Source organism: Triturus cristatus, chromosome 9 (assembly GCF_964204655.1).
Source record: "Triturus cristatus chromosome 9, aTriCri1.1, whole genome shotgun sequence".
NCBI lineage: Eukaryota > Metazoa > Chordata > Amphibia > Caudata > Salamandridae > Triturus > Triturus cristatus.
In genome coordinates, this window is record NC_140592.1 from 672,214,028 (window position 1) to 672,235,136 (window position 21,109).

Genomic DNA, 21,109 nt, shown 5'->3' on the forward strand with positions numbered 1-21,109 from the left:
CTCTGGTTGTTGGAGATCATCCCGTGCACAGAATGGCACGGGGCAAGGTCGAGTGAGGCTGTTGAACATTCCCGCAGGAGGGTTAATGGGTCTATGCATAAGCTCACAGAGCAAAGGGGCCTGGGTTTCATCAGACACGAGCTGGTCCAGGATAATTTCAAGGGCTATTTTGATAAAGATGGGGTCCACTTGTCACCAGTGGGGAGGGACCTGTTCCTCCTGGACTTGCAGGAGGCCTTGGAAATGGCAGGTTGCAGGTGAGAATACAGCTGTGTTGGTGGGGGGGCCCTGGCAGCGACAGTAGCCGCCTCCAGAGCTTTGGCGGAGTTACAGGGTGATCTGGAAGCAGATGGGTACAGCAGGTTACCTCTGCAGGAGCACAACAGGGGTGCCAGAGCCAAATCCTAGGAGCCTCAGGGCAGGTTCCTGGAAAACCGCGTTGGCACCCAGTTAGTCCTTCGGGTGGTTGTGGGCCTGAACAACCGGGAGCTTGTCTTGCTACGCTCCGCCCTGAAAGGGGAGAGAGTAATAAGGGACCAATGTGTCAAGTGATCCGGAAAGAGGATCACCCATAAGGTGTAGCACTGATTGGGTTCTCCACAGTGCTTGGCTCATCAAGCGGGCAGGGCAGCATAGGTTGGTTACAGCTGTCTGCCCTTGGAACGCCTGTAAGATAACCCACCATATTGCATACTGTTGTATGGAATAAACCTGCAGCAATGTTTTCCCAAACAAAAGTTGTGTATTAATTTATTGATGCATGCTCAGACTGTGGGTGGGGATGTTGAATATAATGGCACTAATTTTTAAAACACGCAGACTGGGGTCAACTTTTCTTTCTCCGACCTCAAATTGAGAGGATTTTGTAAAATGGACTATGGGACAATCTTGCTGGGGTACAGGAAGTGAAAGGAAAAGATGTAGGATGTCTTTTTTTCTACCACACAACAAAATGTATATGCATGTAACTTAACTCAACAAATATTACAACGTTTATCAACAGTTAGGAAAGCAGAAGTGAAGCACATTATTTTGCATTTCTGCAGTGTGATGAAAACATACATTTTAAAGTTGATCAAAACAAATTAACACACTTTACCAGGTGAAGCACCAATTATAAACATTTGCTGAAACCCTACACATTATATATATTGTGTGTCTCCTGTATAGTTTTATCAGTAAAACATCATGTGTGAGTGCATGTAAATGACCGGCGCGACCACATCATGCTTTAGTGATATATTTACAACAGTAAGCTCCAAAATTAAACTCCGCCTATAAACCACTCACCTACCACTCTCCTGCAGCACAGGCATTTTTCATTTGCTACACTGGATTTTGAAACACTTGGGTTTTTCCACAATCCCTATGACTTCAGGGATGTACCATTGTTGGTAGAATAAAATGTCCCGAACTACTGATGATTTTATTGCTGGACCCATTTCAGACCTTCACCGAGTAGGCTAGAAAGCCCTGTGCAGAGGCGCACGACATTGCAAGGCCTGTCCCGACAGTCTTTTGTGGTTGTCTTGTCACAACAGAGAATAGGTCGGTATCTGTAAGGGGCACGAAGAGAGCAAACACTGTGGGCTGTGCTTCGGGCATGGCAGAACCTTGAATCTGTGACGCTCAAGCATTGCCATGTGTGAGGGATGGTGCCAGTGCTTAATTTAAGCCGGTGCTTTCAGGTGCTCAGCACCGGCACTTAATTGCCAGCACCGGGGCTTGTACCAGTCTGCCACAAGGTGGCACTGTTAAAAATTACTATTATCTGCCGCCCAAGCCTTTTGTATAGCTTTGGGGCGCTAGAGTAGGATGAATTGTCACACTTTTAAGAGTGTGATGATTAGTAATGGTGTTGGTACTGCCATTGGCAGCGTTGGCAGTGGCAATCTGTGGTGCAAGCTGCTGGGGCCTCCTAACGAAGGCCCTGGCACTTCTGTTTTTTACAAATTAAGCACTGGATGGTGCAAAGCTCACAGGACGCACTCCTGCTCGAAACTAGGCCCACAAGAAGCAGGCAGTGCGGGTTTACAAGCGACGCGGCCTGCATGCGACGAATTAGCAGCGTTCTGACAACGTGAGCTTTTCTTCCCTTTTGTTTGCTGAACCCTGCTCTTTTACGCAGATTCCAGCTCTGAACAGCATTTGACGGCAATGCCGTCTTCATGCGTTCTGTCTGGCGGAGTTTTTTTTACCAGAGGTCAAAGCAATTCTTAATAGCTTTTCACCCCCCACATTACACCAACCTACCTACGCCCAAGCCTGCTTCAATCCCCCAGCACGTCCCCTCAGTTTAAAACGGAAGGAAATGCTTAACATAGCTTAGGAGGCGTTCACAGTCTCAGACAGAACAGGCGTGTGATAAATGTTTTTTCGCCCAGAACTACAGAACACGTGACATTGTGAAAGAATCTCTAGCAGGCCACATGATGGCATGGAACGAGGCGAACCCTGAGATCACCTGGGATATTTACATGCAGAATGCCACGGGCATTCGTCTGGCTCAAGGCACTTCCACTTCTCTCCTCAGATGCAGCAATGCGACAAGCTGGAACGCCCGATAAGAATGTGTTTTAGATCAGGGAAACAGGAGAAAGGTTACAAACTGTAGCTGCAAATAATTATCTGAAACCTTCTGAAATGTATCTAAAGTAGCAGAAAGTGCAGAGCTTGGAGTGCATGGCCCTTCGTGTGACTTAAAAACTCAGAAAATGAACAGTACAAGTGAAAAGGGGTCGAGGGAATAAAGCATACAAATACAGTTCAAGTTAATAAAAAAGGTTTTGTAGTCAATCGCCCTTCAGTTAATATAACTTGCTGGGTCGTGGCTTTAAGGCACGTTCCAGTTGTGTTAAGTATTTACAGGAGGAGATCACAGAGTCTAGTAGTATTTGCTGACAGAAGAGGGTATATATATATATACACATTAGGGAGGAATGACTAGATGCTTATTTCCAAAGTGCCACCTCGCAAACACCAGGTTGTGGTGGATAGTTTCTCTGGACATGCCACCCTGAATAGCTGGACTTGCCATTTGAAAGGCTAGGCAAAGGTGAAGGATATATGTTATGTGGCGTGAGAAGAGGGACCTAGCTGTAAAAGAGGTTGTCACTGCTGGAAAAGTTGAGAGGATAACCCTATTTCTGACCTTATGATGCCCACGGAAAATGCAAGCCTGGGATTCGCTTCATGTGATATAACCAGAGGAAAAAAAAAAAATCATACTAAGTAACATGGAACTATTTCACAACCCATTGAAGTCCTTCTTTAGTTTTTTGGGGAAATACGGTTTGGTAAAAATGCTCCAAATACAGACTTTTAAAGTTAACTACATCCCAAAAAAATCCATATAAGTTGTAAAACGGATAATAAAAACGAGTGACCTACAGAAGTACACGAAAATGGAAAACATATCACCTGGGTTACATCGTTCCACAGAACCGAAAAAGTGTGATCTTCAGAGATGTCAAGAATGATTTGCTTATGGCTGGCCCCTCTCTGTAATGGCACAGCCCAGCCAATAAACAATGGCCTAGATTGAAGCCCAGAACAATTACCAATGGCTGAGAGGAACTCAAACGTTCCTTCCATCGCTTTCTGGCCTATCTTCATAGCAGTCAAGGACCTTCCATCCAGAAAAGTCCATCAGCTTATAATCATTAACCATGTGGGAAGAAATATCACCAGCATTAAGATACAAATATCCCCGTACTTGGGTAAAATGAAGGATTTTACACAATGCTCTGTATATTTAATAGTTGCCACACAGATAAAAGTTGCGCTCCACAAATTCAATCCAAAAGCAGTACTAGCTTCAAGGGCATGAAAAATTACGTGTGCAATCGGTTCACTTAGTGTCAAAATCTGGAGGACATTTATTAAGACGGTAAAAGCGCAGGAGGAAAATCTGGAAACAAAGCTAACAACTGGTGGGCAGAGAATGGTGGCTTGAGAAGACAAACAACAAAACACACAAGATGATGGACGGAATGTCGCACATTGGCAAAACATTCACCCCCACTCACAGATCTGGGTTTAATCCATTATTTTGCTCACCACGCCACCCTAGCTCAGACATGGCCATATGCAAATCAGTCTTGACCCTGTGCCTCATGAGAACATTCCAGCCCGAACTGCCAAGCCATGTCTTCCCTGGACCCAAATCAAGCATCCTCGGACCGGTTTCGGGGTTTCACCCCTCTTCAGCCAGGATAGCTTGACTCCAGTGGCGAAGTGAGCACGGGACCCACGTCTGGGCATACCCTTCCCACATAGGGCGAACAGCAAAACACACAAGATGATGGACGGAATGTTGCACATTGGCAAAACATTCACAGGGCACGGGGTCAAGACTGATTTGCATATGGCTGGGTCCAAACTGGAATGGCACGGTGAGCAAAAAAAATGATGGATTTAGGCCCAGATCTCTGTACTGGGGTGAATGTATGACATTGTTCGGCATTCTGTCCATCAATTGTTGTTTTTGCATTGAGCAGACAAACAGCCATTAAACGTGCTCCTGTGCCCTTTTCATAGTGCTGGAAGACAAACACGTAGTTGTTTACTTACAAATGGTTAGGAAAAGATATAGTTCATTTCACATAATTTAATCACACAGATACATAAAGAGATTCAAACAACCAGTATAGAGAAAAGTACCCATGACAAAAGTCTACCTACATCTCTTTGCAAAACGTTTCCGCAGCTTCATATAGAGATTGAAGGGCAAGTGTTTGTAGAAAAATAGGATTTGCTTACATAGATATATAACTTGATGTATATATAAATAAAACAACATTAAGTGACTACTGCTTATAAAAATCAATTCGAAGCTGATATTTCAGAAACGTCAGCAAATAGCACACATATTCTCAAAAACCTAACTTTCATCATTTTGTGGATTCATTGTGTCTAGGATACAAGCTTCTGTTTTCAGCCACAAACTGATGTTTATGCAACAAAAAGACATGGAAAGAGGTGGTTTGCTACATCAAAAAAAAATGGAGCTTGAAACGAATCTTGAGTGTGTTGCAGAATGCTGTACGTTACTCAAATAAAACCGAAGAGCAAGCATATACTTGCTTGGGTGAATACCAAGCAAAAGACCAATTAAAAAAACACGTCAAACAGAAATTATTGCTTAGAAGAAATGTGCCAGTAGTCATACTTAACTCTGAAACAATCAACATGGTTATTCTTTGAGGCTGATCAATTGTAATATAAAAAGGATAAAATAAAGATATTTGATACAGCTATTTATATTCTGCTTAAAAGTTCTAAAAATGTCAATCCGAGTATTTCAGATAAGTTAAAGCACTATTCTTATACATCCTTCACCCACCGATCATTTAATAAGAGCCATAATGCTCTATTGCGTCAAAATTAGCACTCTGGCGATACCAGGAACAACAGCAATTACTCAAAGGAGAACATCCAGGCCTGCGCCATCTAAACATCACAACCAATCAACGAATAGCCACTAGTGTGGCATATTCACCAACTACAAATACTAGATGCACCGTATTAAGCTCTTGTACATCAAACATACCATTAGCCAATACCCATTATATGACAAAACAAGCACTTAAGGAACACCCTGCAGCTGGAATTTAGTCACTGAGCGCAAATGATCAAAAGATGGCACACATCTAGATGCGTAACTTGAGGGAAGATCTTGAGTTCTGGTTCCATCGAACACCGCAAAGAGTCTAGGAAGGTCCATAAAACTGAGGCACTCCAATTTACTTAGGAACTGCTCACCCTAAGTTTTGGCACACCCATACACCCGCCAATGAACTCAGGTTCTATACATTCTAACAATAGAGACATAGCACCCGCCCACATCCCCACCTCTGGTCCACTGGAACATTGCAAGCATTCTAGTTAGGTCAAAGCAGCTCATGTAAGCACGTTCACTGAAGGGAGGCCCCAAAGCTCTGGTACACCCCTAAGCCCAGCTTTGGTATAGCCAAACGCAAGCGGATTTATGAGCTCTGGTATATCTAATAGCACAAGCACTCTAGGAAGATCAATGAATCTGTAGTACACCCATACACATCAGGGAGGAACTCAAACTGAGGTATTCCCATATAGCTGTAGGTGAACACTAGTTCAGATGCATTCTAGCACTATAGGGACGACACCCTGCATCCTTCAGCTCTGGTATAATAGAGCACCACAAACATTCCAGGGACATCAATACAGCTCTAATACATTCAAATGCAACTAACACTTAAGGGAGCCTCTCCTCGCCCTCACTTCAGTACATCCAAACACTTAAGAGAGGACCCCTGCCTCTGGTACGATGGGACCACCACAGACACTTGAGGGAGGGCAATCCAGCCCTGATACACCCAAGATTATGTGTGACATCTCAGTGCCGAATAAGGATCAAAGAAGCTGTGCGAGCTTGAAAAATCTGTCGCAGGTGCTAGATTTGGACTCAGTAGTGAATGGCACAATATGCTGTTACACAGTCGCAGGCAAGGCTGAACTCAGAAATATGATTTATTAAAAATGGCCAGAAGGATCACAGGAAAAATGCGAACACAATTTATCACTTAAATTGTAAAATGTGCACAGTGCATTTTTAAGCATTCAAATTACTAACACAAACAGGAAACTGAATGTGATACAACAATGATTAATCAGTTCTACAAGATCAATATAGGCTATATGGCCACATTAGAACATTGGAATGTGGAGCACTCAATTGATTACAATGGAGTGCTCCGTGCTTCTACGGGCCGGTAAAGGCCCGCAGAGCAACATTCCAATGTTTTTTGAACAAAGGCCTCTGGAGCCAGAGGGGATTTCAATACCCTCGGGTTCGAGAGGCCTTTGTTTTATATGTTAGAACATTCTGCCCTCTAGTGGCAGAAGTTGTAATAGCCTTTTAGCCCTTCGTAGCTGGGCTATACCGGCTATTAAAGTCCCGCTCCCTTGTTAAAGGCCTTCGCCTTCGGCTCGGGCCTTTAACACTGGAGCGGGCCTTTAATAGCTGGTATAGCCCGCTATGGCGGGCTACAAGGCTACATTACACAATGTAACATTCCAAACAGATGACAACTTACACCAACTTGTTTATAGTGAGTACTACAAAAATACACCAGTCGGCTTGAAAGTCCACCCACTTTTAATGCCTTTGATGCATCCAATCTATAAATATTTTCCTGTTAAAGTCAAACTCAAAAACCTCACAACGAAATTAGACAGCACTGACTGCAAAAACAGTCTGACTTGGGCCCAGAGATGATGCATAAGTGATGTACCATTAAGGATTATAAAGCCGTACTATTTTAGAAGACGAAACAAGCATTGGCAAAGCCAATAGGTTTTGCAATGGCTTTGGGTCTTTTTTTTTATTTCCTGATACGAGTTGGCTTTGTAAGTGAAATTTAAAAAAAGGTAGAAAAAAAGTCTTTTTTTTGGTGGTAGTAATACAGAGGATTTATGTGGGGAGAAACAACACAAAGCCAATGGAGTTGAATTGTGTTGCGTAGAGTGTTATAGGACTAGGTTGCAGGTGAGAGTAATGTGTATTTTGTTTTATTGACAGGGGGAGAAGGTTGGAATGGACTGCTTGGGTTCTGAATGTGCACTGATTTAGGATGCTCTGCATGCAGGAATATGCTTTGGCTGTTAAATGGACTGCTGTGTTTTTAAGCAATCATGATATTGGATTTTACTGGTCCGGGGAGAGACTATATTTGTTTTAGCAGCCAAAGTGAGTCATGCTTAGGCAGGATGACAAATAGTTAAATAAGCACGGACAGGTCGGAGGGGATGTGGGGTGGGAAGGGTACGGGAGATAAAGTGAAATATAAGCCGCCCGATATTTATTTATGCAGCGGACGTGTGCAATATTTACTTAAGAGCTGATAATATCTTCAATTTTGATTCTGAGGCCCTCACTATACGCTACTGCTCCGACACTTGGCTTGCTACTGCCCATGTTATACCTGTCAACAGAGGAAGGTGTGTGCACACAGCAATGTGCCACCGTATTTGATCCCACTAATGTTGAAATGTATGCTCCAAACTTTTTTTAAATGTAAGTCATACAACTACGGTGGCTACTCTACGCCATGTCAGTACAGACACGGTTTCTATAGACCTGTACATCTCACACTTAAATAACGAATATCAGGTGTTAGTTTAATTAGGTCCACTGACACAGACTACAATACCAAGAATTCATTACGTTGTCATGCACAAGCCTAGTCCTGGAAAGTGACAGTATGACACGGAGTGAGGTTTTCACCTTGGCTATGAACTAAGTCCCAAAGTGTAAAGTAGGCTGCGACCTAAACTGGGGCAACTTTGGTGAATCCAGATAATCCTAAAGTAAGTGTGAGTAGTTAATCTAATCATTTTTCTTCCTGTGAGTTCTGGTACTTGTTTTGCTCACAATGTTAAGCACTGAAGATCCTTGGTGCAGAGCATACCGTTTAATTCTTGTTTTATTTTTAGAACCATTTTCTTTTTCAGCTGCTTGCGACCAAGTGTCCCTCAAAGTGTTACACATGAGACATGCAAATTTCACAAGAACGCATAGTGAAAACTTGAAAGTCATATTTTGTGAGGTGCGTGATATTGGAGTGGCAGCCGGAGAGAAGGGCAGCCTTTATTCCAGCTCCAGAGGACCATCCAGGGTCGCACCTAACACTTGCAACATACACACACAAACTATCTGTCTACTTCACACTCATGGCAGCAGGCGCATTAACCTGAGCTATTGCACCGAAACAAAGATCAATGGGAGTATTCATGGGCGATGAGAGTAATCTCCTCTGGGAAGGGGTACTCTCTTCATCCCAGCGGGAACATAGATGTTTAAGTCTCACTCACCTTTGGGGGGGGGGGGGGGGGAGGGCTCAGTAGTCTGGGCCCCCAGCCATGGACAGGAAGCACACGTTCTCTTCCGAGACCCAGAGTCCCATTACAAATGGCTGTACTACACACGCTGAGAAACAGCTTGACTGGAAATGTAGTTTTACCGCGTGTCTACGACCACAGTACAGTTAAGTCTGTGAATATGGAGCAAATGTTAAAACTAGTGGGAAGGTCTGAAATGCTACCTGCGCTTGGCAGCGCTCTATGGAAACCTCTCTCTTCAAGAGCTCTATGCAACCGCTGACTTAAACACAGGGCGACTCAAAACACGAGCGCTAGTGTTCCGGCCAAAAAACAAAAGGAGTGTGCCACAAGTATAAAATGCCCTGAAGCGACAAGACCCATGTAGCAGGACACACCTAAAGGATGGACAAATAGCACCAATAACCACACAGAAGAAAGGCAGTTGGAAAAGCACAAGAAGGAACCAATTAAAACTGGTGGGTGTGGCCACACTACACAAACTGAATACATCAAGCCTCGCAGAGCATGCGCGCGGTCTCTAGGCTCGACCCAAAAAGAGTGCATCGTGGCAGGTATGTATTTCAATCCTTTCATGTTAAGCACAGATGCAAGCTCTACATGTCCTGCACCCTACAGAGCGCACAGGGTCGACACATATTCTCAATATTAATTTAGAGGATTGAATCATCTGCTACAAACAGTAAACTCTTTAATCAGTGGCCAAGGGTCTGGGGAGGGCCATGCTCCAGAGTGCAGTTTCACATGTAAGAGGCTTCATAACACTTTTAATTTCATAACACTTTTAATAGGCTTCATAGCACCTACTAGGTTGGGAAAAGATGAATTTCCTTTGTTTTTGGTCTGAAAAGGCATAACATTTTCTTAACTCCCTACAAGTGTTTCACCTGCTTGTGAAATTGGGATTCGTCAGAGCTTGATACCTCTTCGAGTGCTTGGGTATTTAGAGAGAGATCACACAGGAGCCCAAGCTATAAGGATAACGTGCAAATTTGTAGCAATTTAAGCCTACATATTCAGTCGACATGGCCTCAGCTTCAAGAGAAAGCAAGACCTTATTATAAAGCCAAATTACATGGGATGTTGGTCAAGGTTAATAGGAGTGTGAAAGAAGACAAGGCCATTGCTCCAGAAGGCAGGATCTATAAAAATGTTTTTTGTTTGTTATACGAGTACACTTTTAGGACTACTTGCCAGTGTGCAAGGAAATAATATGGATTTCATTTTTTACATTGAAAAATAATTTTTAAAGGAATACAGCTGTATGCAGAGTTTGAAAAACTTGTACTAACTGCACACTACAAACATACAAAACAAACTAATGCCTTTCAAAAAAGTTGCAGAGCTAATGAACTGCACATTTGCTTAGTACTACTTAAATAAGTGGGCCAAGTCCAACACCGACCTGAACTATTGTTGGTTCCCTGATTACTACACATCAGCTGCTCAAGTGAGAAGGGCACCTTCCTAGAACAACGGAATGCCAAGACTAGCAAAACCTTTTAGGAAAGAAAAGCATAAGCGAGTTGAAACAGATCTCAAAGAGCCTACTTCTTTCTACGTTCCATCCTTCTGGTTGCAAAAGGCCTTCTTAGCACGCCAATGAAGAAGATCTATTTAACATGCTGTTGAGATCCCTGCCCCCTCGGCTCTCAAAGGGAATAAACCAATGGGACCAAAAAGTCCATTAACCTCCTGCCACGGATATGGCTCTTTCCAGAGGTTTCACTCAGTGCTAACTGAAGCATGGCCCTTTACTAGAAACAAAGACCATTTGCTAGCAGCAGAACTTTGAAACGTGCTCATAAAGCATACAAGGACAGAAACGAAAGCTGATAATGGCATCACTAAGCAAGAAAATTAAATTTGCTTCCATCTGTTTCGTGAGACCATTCATACATGTACCTCTACTGGAGCAAGACAAGCCCTCAAATGTGGAGAGCAATCTAAGCCAATTTATTAAACAATGCAGAAGCAAAAAGCCATTATAACATAGTAGAAATTAACATCTTGTTCCCTAGATTGCAGCAGTATATTAAAAGCCAGAATCACTCTGATTAAAGGTAATCATAGACAGGAACATTTATTATTTCTGTCCAACACAGTAATTACTACAAGTTGGTAGATTTATGTAATCGATAATACCTAAATGTAAGAGGTTCATACTGTAGCATGGCCAGCGCATGTGAACTCTAAGCCTCTACTGCTTTACTTAATAAGGCTCGCTGTCACTATTCCATTCTGTAGTTACTTAATACCATCAGTTAATGTTACCTAGGTTTGTCAAGTGTTGTCCAATTGACTGAACAATAAATTATTCAGGCGATAGTACTTTGCTAAATCACAGGCTCCAGTCTGCATTATACGTGTTACCCAAACACTTGCTTCCGCCATGTCTCCAAAGAGTCCGCCCTAATGTGGTAGGAACAAATTTGTCGACAATCCCTGTGAAAGTGTGGGCCACGCATCTATAGCATTTACTGGCTCAAGATTACATCCAGCTAGCAAGAATGTAGGCAATTTCCAAAATATGATCACCTATGTTCAAACACTGATTATTTCATGCATATGACTACCCTTCATTGTGCTATTTAAAACAGAATTTTTTTTCAAATCAAGGAAGGATTTGGTTAGTTTCCTAGCATTAGGGAGACACCAAAGCTCGGAGAAAACTTTTAAATAAGGAAGGCAAACAGGAGCTAGAGGATGACCCAAAGACCACACTAAGTATATTTTATTGCAGAAGATAGATCTGCGACAAAAGATAGCAAATGCTGCCTTTTCAGTAGAAACCTAAAAATTATGGTAAGGACCACAATCCGGAAGAATTCCCAAGAGTTTTAGAAATGTTGGGTCAATCTTTTCCAACCCTCACTTTTATATAATCTTGTCTATATAGCTGCCTGTAACCTAGAAGGGTGTCACCTTCATAGGTAGATGCTTTCAAACATTTCACGTAGTTAGTGAAGCAGACGTGCATCTGATGTTATTTAATGGCCAACAGACATATGCTCCATTGTCAATGCAGATGAGGCAGTAGTTTGTGGGTTCATTATGCATTCAAGATTAGAGGTTTTTCTAAGAAGTGTACCAAGGAACAGATAGTTTTAGTGTAGGAGCCCTTAGTTTGATGGAGCATGTCTATCCAAGTTGGTTCCATGTGTGCAGTTGACAGAATACTGAAGGCTGTCTGGGTTAGATGACTGAGGGAATGCATGTGCCAAGATGGTGAGAGCTCAGCCAAGAAGTCCTAGTGGTCACTTGTTGAAAGAACATGAGAGGTTTGATCCGCCTGACGTGGGGAGCGCAGAGTGTTGGACCACAAATGGGGTTGCATGATCGGCTGCCTCTGCAGCTCAGAAACCAACGTTTCATAATTAAAAAAATAGCAATAGTCCTTCGATCTCTGTAAACCGTAATAAAATGACCATGTTTATGGTACAAATATTTCCATACAGTAGGAGATTAATGCATTAAAGATTAACATTGAAGAACATTTCTCACTGTAAGAGAACAAGGTATTGATTGTTCGTAATAATTCAGTACATTTTTGCACCCAGTGACTTTGAATAATTAACATTTTTACTCTGCATCCCCTCCTGAACACTGCAAAGGAGGGATAAAATAAACATGAGAAGGGCTGGAGAAAGCTTCAGATGCCGATTTTACCCTACTGACAGAAGACTGGTATCCATCTGCAATCACGTTTTCGAGGACCATTAGCAATAAGACCAAAGTTAGTTCTTACTGGTGAGCATTCCTAGTTTTCTGCATTAAGAAGGATAGCTTTGGTGGAAGGAAATGAATGTTTTAAACAGATATTGACGCAAGATGAGAAGCGCTCTCTAATGGCTAGGCAGCACACCAAAAAGCTTAGCCCAATTTCTGAAAATGGTGGAATGGCCAACATTGGAAGTTGGGGCAGTACAAGAAATGGAGTCTGAATATTATTATCACTGCACCAATAAATCTGCACTGGAACTGATACTGAAATAAGCATTGGCAATGCCAATTGACTTTAAAGGAATGCTGTATGGTAATATGAAGCATTACATGTAAATAACATGAGAATGGATAAGTACTTGTGTGGAAGCAAGGAACTGTAGAATAATATTGGTATAGTTTAAAAGGTCAGGTGACAGTTACACTATCAAGCCAGACCTAAACAACCATGTAGGCTAATGACTGCCCTCCTCCCATCTGTGCTGCAACCAGAGAATAACACCACAAATGATCTAGTTATACAAGACACTTTAATCGCTATACAATGTCATGTATGTGCCCCAGAAAGTTTAAGCTCAGGCAGCTGGTTAAACAAAATGATCACAGCTTTGTGGAGGGCAAGCGCTTTTTTGGTGGAAGCATACAACTTCTGCCCAATGAAAGCATGTACCTCTGGCTCCCAACATGTGGGTGGAGCCTAAGCCCATCTCCAGTGATGCTCACATGATTGTCTGGCGACAGCTGCACTGTCAAAACAGTCCATAAAAAATACTGACAAGGGGCATATTACACTGTGACTCACACTCAGTTTAACGGATGTGAAAATTAGAGGCGAATAGGTTGCTGGCACGTCCAAACTCTTGATTATACGGAGTATTATTAATTTGTTATTTTGGGAAACACATTTGATTGAAATGGGTATACCACAGTGAAGCAGCAGTTCAGCCTGTGATCGTTGCCCCCACTGTTGTCAAGATATGAGGGCACCAAAAATAGGCATGTTCTCATACTAGTGGGGAATTACATAGACTGTGTCAAAGTAATCTCTTATGGTGGGTGCAGTTTTCTACCTTTCTAAATGCAGTGCAACTAGGCCACACAAACCGCCGCATCCAACAGACAAAGCATGGAGCATCCACGATATTTCTTTCAGTAACTGGAGAACAGTGGTCAAGCAGCTTCTTTTTGTGTGGGAAAGAAACACATTCTTGTCACAGAGCTTTACTCCAAACACAGGGTCAGCTAGCCTAAGGGAGACATGATGCAACTGAAATAGTGGGATCTAATTCTGTGTAACACAAAATGTACTCAATTACTGGACAGGTTACAACTGAAGTGACATTTATGGACAGAGACCCCAGTACACAAGAAAGGAGAACAGACACAATGGATTAACGACTAACCAGAGGAGTCACGAAAGGAAAGTGTATGAAAAGCACAAGAAAAGGGAGGTTAAACCTACTTATAGGGTGAGAGACAGCATTTATACTATACAATTCTCCTTTTTGGTATGAAATAACATCTAAATAAATTAGGTCTTGACTAAGATGCAGCACAAATATTTATTCTGCATTAAGAGCCCTAGCTGACTACTACCAACATCTTTGCTTCTGAGGATGAAAAGAAGTTACACAGCCCTTGTTTTCAGCAGAAATTACCCCTGGCCAAATAAGGCTCATCATTCTGAAAGTAGCAGAGATTCACAAGAATTAGGTGCTGCATCTACGTCACCATCTATTTGTTGCCAAAATTAACAGAGGCATTACAATAACAAGAGCAACCTGGTGTATCTGCAAAAATGTATTCAGAGCTGGAATGTTGTGCACAGCATAATATTTATGTAATCCTATCCAGAGAATGAGAAACACAAATTCCTGTAGAGACCGCACCCTTCCATGGCCGGAACACTAAACAGGCCTGTAAACGCACGCCATATCGACATGATGCACCCAGAGATTTTAAATGTACACAAGACCACCAGCCCCTAATTCCGCACACAAGCATACTTTCTGCACAGTGTTGTGGAATTTCCCACTCGGAATGCAGCCCTTCCCACTCTCTGAATGTATCATTGTGCACACGTTGAATTTCTTTCACAACTGAACATTCACTATTGCACAAATCTTCTGCAACGCTAAAAACTGTCATGGTGTCTGTACCCCACGCTTTTCAGGTCACACTCCAAAATCTCACCATTTTAAACAGAATTTAAAAACCTTTTGCACTGCTCAGCCATTCAAATGCATGTCTTGCGAAACAGTAATAACCTTACTGCACAGATAAAAACGCCGGGAAACAACCATATTGCTTATGATGATAGCTAATCTAGGAAGAGATTATTTTAATGACTGTGGGTGGGCGGTAAACTGGCGTCAGACACAGAACAGCGCAGCACACAAATTGGGATTTATTTTTAAAGCCCATGGGCCAGTGACAAATCTACTTTAAATATTCGTTACACAATGTCATAATGAGGGGGCTTGCAACCACAACAGTTTCTAATTGGAAATGCGCTGACCAGACACCAGAAAACGAGTTGGCAGCTCAACCTTTCATTGCTTGCATTCTCCTGCTGTCAATGTGACTGTAAAGGAAAACACAGAAAACTGATACAGTAGCAGCACTTTCCACAGTAGTCTATTACCACAGAAAAAAGGCTTATTTTCCACTTTTGATGATTTACGCAGGCCAAGAGATAAGTTACATCTCATCTTCTTTGTTGCTCAAGAAGAGCTCCAATGATATAATCTGCAATTAAGACATATTAACGATAAAGCCATATCAGGATAGTTTGTAATAAAACACATCAGAAGATCCTGGTTACCCTAAAGCCTGGATTCAGGCTTTGCTTACGAATGCTATCTAGGCCAGAAAGAACAGATGAGAAACAGTGATATCTCAGCAGCTTATAGATATCCTGCATCAGGTTCATGGTCTCTACCAAGCAAATATAGGAGCATGAGAAACAGCGCATCTGTTACTGCACGCCCTTGGCACTGGGCAAGGGACACCAAGGTGGCGTTTTGTAAACATTAACAGATATCACAGCCACAGAAAAAGGAGGATTTGATGTTTACGCTTCATAAAACATCTGGAGAAAAACAAAAGGTTGCAGAAAGGTTGGGGAGGGTAGGAAGTGTTCCACAGGGTAGAGGGGCAATCAGTTGGGAGTTGCCACCTGTGGATGGGAAGATGTCATTAATGTTCCTGGTCCTACTTCGTATGCTTAACTAAGATGAAACGGGACCAGTAGCTATAAGCATGGGTCCCGTCATCACGGCACCCTGCGCCTTCTTGATGACAAGCTAAGAAAGGGACTTTTTATGAACCCCTGATACAAAGAACTAGAGCAACCCGAGAAACTAAATGAGCAAGTATGCCGCACCAGTGTCTTTCCAATACCAGATGGTCCAGAAAACCAACAGTAGCAGTTGCCAATCACTTTGAGAAGAAGCTCCTTAAAAAGGTGAAAAAGATGAAGTTTGGGAGCTGCACTTCTGAAGTCTGACTATGATGTGCTGCTGGAAATTCATACTACAATATAGAAAAGTGAAAAAACTGCGAAATCCTTAAGGAACTGCAAAGTAGTATTTGTAGTTCTGCATCAGTCTCATCTTTTCTTAAATCTAAGGAGCAGTTCTGGATATCGAATGGTGGAGTAGGCCACAGGGCAACTGGCCACTATTAAGAGGCTTATGGCTCTTGTCCGAGCGCTCACTGCTCCGGCGAGAAGCGCAAGGCTCTGGTCGTATTTGTGATAAGACTGAAAATATGTTTGATGTACTCGAGAGCATTCTCACAGGTAAGAGAAGAGAAAGAGTAGCACTGTTGTAGTGTGAGTCTCAGGCCTCTAAGCATAGTGGTACAGTAGAAGTATATGCTGTATGCACTCTTCCGTCCAACCATTATTTCCTATAACATCATGGCTATCTCAGCGAAGATAGTCAAGTACTGTGGTGGTATAGCCGACCAGATACAGGGGTTAGCTATTTCCATGGAGTAGATCGCACTTCATAAACCTACCCACAGTATCTGAGCATCCAATCCAATAAGGGTTGAAGGAGTGAATACAGATTGCACAGAGGAAAGGGTTTTCTACTGATCAAAAAAATTATTAATAATAATAATAATAATAATAAGGCATCAACCACAAAGAGAGAACGACTTTCCAATGGGAAATCGAGTAACCCCATCATGGCAAACAGAATGATTGGCCTTAAGGCAGAAAGATAAATAAAGTGTTACCTTTATAATGGGTTAGAAACAGACCAGTTAGCACCATCAACACAACAGTTTAACACAAAATATTACAAAGGTGCCATGGCAACCACTGTGAACTAACACATAGGTGGTAAAGTACCTGTAAGGTAAAACACATGGAGAGTATATACCAATATGGATGTGTCTTTAATGTCCACTGTGTGTGCCTTGAAAATTACCCAACACCATCTAGGTCAAGGAAACAGGAGGTGTAGTGGGCATGGCAACGCGAGGGACATCACAAGGGTGACCTTTTCCGTTTAGTTTTAACATTAGATGGGCATGAAATGTTATCCTGAACCTTATAATCTTAAGAATCACAATTGAAGCATCAAATCCACAGCAACATGACTGGAGCACCTTTCTGACCTCTAGAGACAACACTGCTGACCAAGATGAGACTATACAAAAAGTACACGGCAGGCTATAGATTCTTAGCCAACAGAACCGGAGAGAAATTAGGAGCCACACTAATGATACGAATACCCTACAAACTTTACAACACAAAATGCTGGAAAGTTTGCTTATGCACTTAAAGAAAGACATACATAAAATATTACAATATTAAATAAATCAGACTGTACTGTTGACAAAGAAGCAAAACAAATGTATGGTAGTGAGAAACGCTCATGTACCTACAGATCCATACTGGGTCTTGAAAACAAAGGCAGGCATGGTTCAGTTATGCAAAAAAAGGAAAGATTGATTTAACCGAGTTTTAATGTCAGCCTTATGATTAAAATAAGCGTTATGAACAAGCACAGTCTTTTTGCTAAATCCGATTAACTGACATTATTTAATAAATAAGAATGTATCAAGAATGTCCCAGAAGAAAAGCATGCTATTGTACATCATGCACAAAACGAAACAAAGTGAGTGTTCTTCTCAATACCCAAACATTGAACTGTTGCAACATAAATGAAACAGTTAAACGCCAACAAATTCCAAGCATGATCCACAAGAAAAAGTCGTTTGCAACAATGTATTTTGGTATTTTCTGTTTTTAACTCGAGGAGCAGATGACCTAAAAAGGGCCTCACCCAGAAACTGACAGAACCAGAAACAGCCAGGAATCTGGTGTCCATCTTTCCTGAAAACCGGGGGCACTTGTAGAGTGGTCTGGCAGTATTAGAGACTAAAGAAATAAAGTATGAGAATAGAGCAGCGTCCTGTGGGACACATTACTAGGGCGAGGACTAACCATATGACACATTGACAATCTTCAACGCTACTGACTGTTGTCAGTCCAACCAGCCCTGCCCTCCAGCACGGGGGCCACTGAGATGATTGCAGGTCCCCACTATACTTCAAGACTGCTATCAAATGAGAGAAAAAACAGTCAATATGGCAAGGTCTACAAACAACAACAGGTAAGAAAAGCAATGATGTTTCACATGCATCACCTCAGTCCTTTCACCGGGGTGAAAAACAAAGAGAGAGAGAGGCGATATAAGCAGGAGTATGTAAAAAGCTTTGTATCTGGATAATGGCCACACACACACTACGGTCAGCCCTCCCAAGAACCAGTGACATTGTGTACAATCTCGGGATTCTAAGAACCCTCTTGTTTAAAGCAAGACGCCCGGGCAGATTCAGATAAAATATTGTAACAAATTCTATGGTGGAAAAAATAATACATTGTTACCAGATTCAGAATGAGCATCTTCTCATTATGAGAGGGGCAAATTGTTCTGGAAGACGCTTCGATGCGTGAAAATACTGCTTCGTGGCCAGGAATGGCTAACCAGCATACTTCAATAAAAAAACTCAAACTACTTTGTATGCTACTTCATCTGGGACACGTGCAGGTAAGTCAACGATTTTATTTGGGGGCAGTCATGTAGAGAATCAAAGCTCCGTTTACCTTATCACAAAAGGAATAACGGTGCAAGTTAAATCAATTAAAAATCCCTGGAGGTATGCATTAAAATCTGAACATAAAGTGAGCAGTGCAATAAGAAAGGTGTGAATAAAATGATGAGCAGTGTCATACAGCACCCCTTTTTAAGATCACCCAAAAAGAATGCAGCACGAACACAGCAATACATCACAAAAATAAACCGTTCCTATCTGAAACCCCTTTATGTTTATTTGAATGATTTTCTTGCCATTTATGTTCCACTGCCATTTGCCTCGTCGATGGTATTACAATGTTTTCATTCTGAGTTTCACATATATTAAGTAACCGACGAAGTAAACAATTGACGTTTTTAATGAAAAGTAATGAACTGGGCAGGTCATGCACGTGTATTTGTTGGTCAAAAAGCCGATTCACAGCCTACAATACAAATAATTTTACATTGCATCATTGGTGCAAAATGCTTCTTCAGAGCGATGAGCACAATGCTGCCCAATATTTCCCATGGTTAATGTGGGAAAAATCTAGCTCTTGAAATGCGTATTACAGAAACGGTACATGGGTTAATCTGATATATGTTATTTCGTGAAACTTCTGTTGAACCCTGCCACTCTATTTTGTAACTGCAATTGTAACCTGCTCATGGGTAACTCCCAAACATGTATTCATTTAATACGAAATGCCAATAAACCTTGTGATGTGCTCTGACCACCATTCGAGTATTGTTCTTGCACAAATTGAACTTTTTAAACCCATAAGCATATATTCTGTCAATTGACCTAACCGTAATACTTCCTTCTCAACATTTGGACCTCCAGCTGTGTACACTTTGCATTTATATGCGACTCAGCTTCTAATTACTATACACTCAGGCCATATGTTGACCCCCTTATTGGTCACAGCCCCCATCAGGGCATACGGATTGCTCAGTCCCACTGGGCTTGGGTGCACTGCCCAATGATTCTTCCCCCGCCCTCACATACTGTGATACAGCAAGCATCCTCTGCAGCTCACCTGGACACAAATAATGTCCCCATCTGTCACAATCCCTTTCACCCCCTTACCTGGGCACACAGCTGGGAGAGCTTCGGTCCACCTCCCAGGTTGCATACAGGTTCATCTGCACAGGGCGGCCCAAAGGCACGGGAGGCTGCCGTGGAGATGGTGCAGCGGCGGCCCCGCCGGAAGAGACTGGGGCCCCTGAGCCCCCACCGCGGTCTGCCATGGGGGCGACCCTCTAAGTCACAGACTCAACCGATGGGGGGGCGGCTCGCGCTCCTCACACTATCCCCGCGCAATCTGTCAACTCAGATGCAGCTTGCAACGATGGAACAAGCCGCAAGGCCGTTTGCTCCGTGTCCCTGGAGTTCCAAGGCTCGCGCCTCTTACAGAGATATAGCTACGTTCCACTCTTCCCCCTGTCACTGCAGCTGTAGCAGCTTCACGCTCAACAACTCCGACTGCGGGTGCGTCGACCACGCCCCCACTGCCTGCAAGAGTGGTCCAGAGCAGTGTCGGGAACGCCTTCTAGGCTGTTACAAACTTGACAGTCGACGGTGGTGGCCGCCTGACTTCTGTATTGCGCATGTGTTCTGGAGACTGCCATCTTGTGGTCAGGCAATAGGTCTATACATTATTTCTATTCAGATCATGAGGCCAGACGATTAGTTTGCCTGACCAACTAGCCTCACGGAGAAAACATTAAAAGGGTATTTTCATCGTTTTAGTGAACCTCTGTAATGCGGACTTTCATCTTATTGAAATGACGTAAGCCATCGAAATGGGTCTGTGTTTGAAACTGGGACGTGCTAATCATAACTGTAAGGGAGACACTTCGGAGTACTGATGCATGGTAAACGGCAGTGTCTTGTATTTCTTCTGAGGCGGCCATCTTCAAATTGTCCCGAACAAATTAAGCGCTGTAACAAATTGTCAAGAAAAGTCAATCCTATGTGGTTGTTCTGTATTTTTTTTTTTTTTTAAAGAAGCCTTTATATGACTTGGTTTCTCATTTTCAGAGTGGTAATTTTACGTAATTCTTTGTCCCTGCACAACTTCACCATCTCACAAAACTGTGCCCCAAGACAAAACACAGTAGAAAACAATATTCCAGAGTCATCTGTACATCTAACACTGTTCAAGCTATCGTACACATACAGCTATTGCCTAGAATTTCATATTATGTTGTTCGTTCAGTACTGTACCATCCCCAGTGACACAGACGTTATGGTGAAGGAACAAACAACTTCTTCAGCTGTTTACAAGGAGGCATGCAATAGAGTCAGTAGCATAACGTAAACTTAAGCCCCCCCTCTTTTTTTATGGCCTCCACAGGAAAAAAAACTGTCCACACCCGTAAAAACTGGTAGATGTGGCAACTCTGCCTGC

General features: G+C 42.5%; 1 protein-coding gene across 2 annotated transcripts in view; it reads right to left on the reverse strand.

The window, feature by feature from the left end:
* PACS1 (phosphofurin acidic cluster sorting protein 1) overlaps positions 1-20,191 on the reverse strand; it is a 1,493,664-nt gene extending 1,473,473 nt beyond the window's left edge. The window contains exon 1 of one of the 2 annotated variants that reach the window (XM_085625739.1): positions 19,786-20,191. In XM_085625739.1, coding sequence (XP_085481865.1) covers positions 19,786-19,946 — 161 coding nt within the window. In that variant the 5' untranslated portion in view covers positions 19,947-20,191. The remainder of the gene's footprint in view (positions 1-19,785) is intronic. The other variant, XM_085625738.1, reaches the window with a different exon arrangement.
* Between the last annotated feature and the right edge of the window lie 918 nt (positions 20,192-21,109).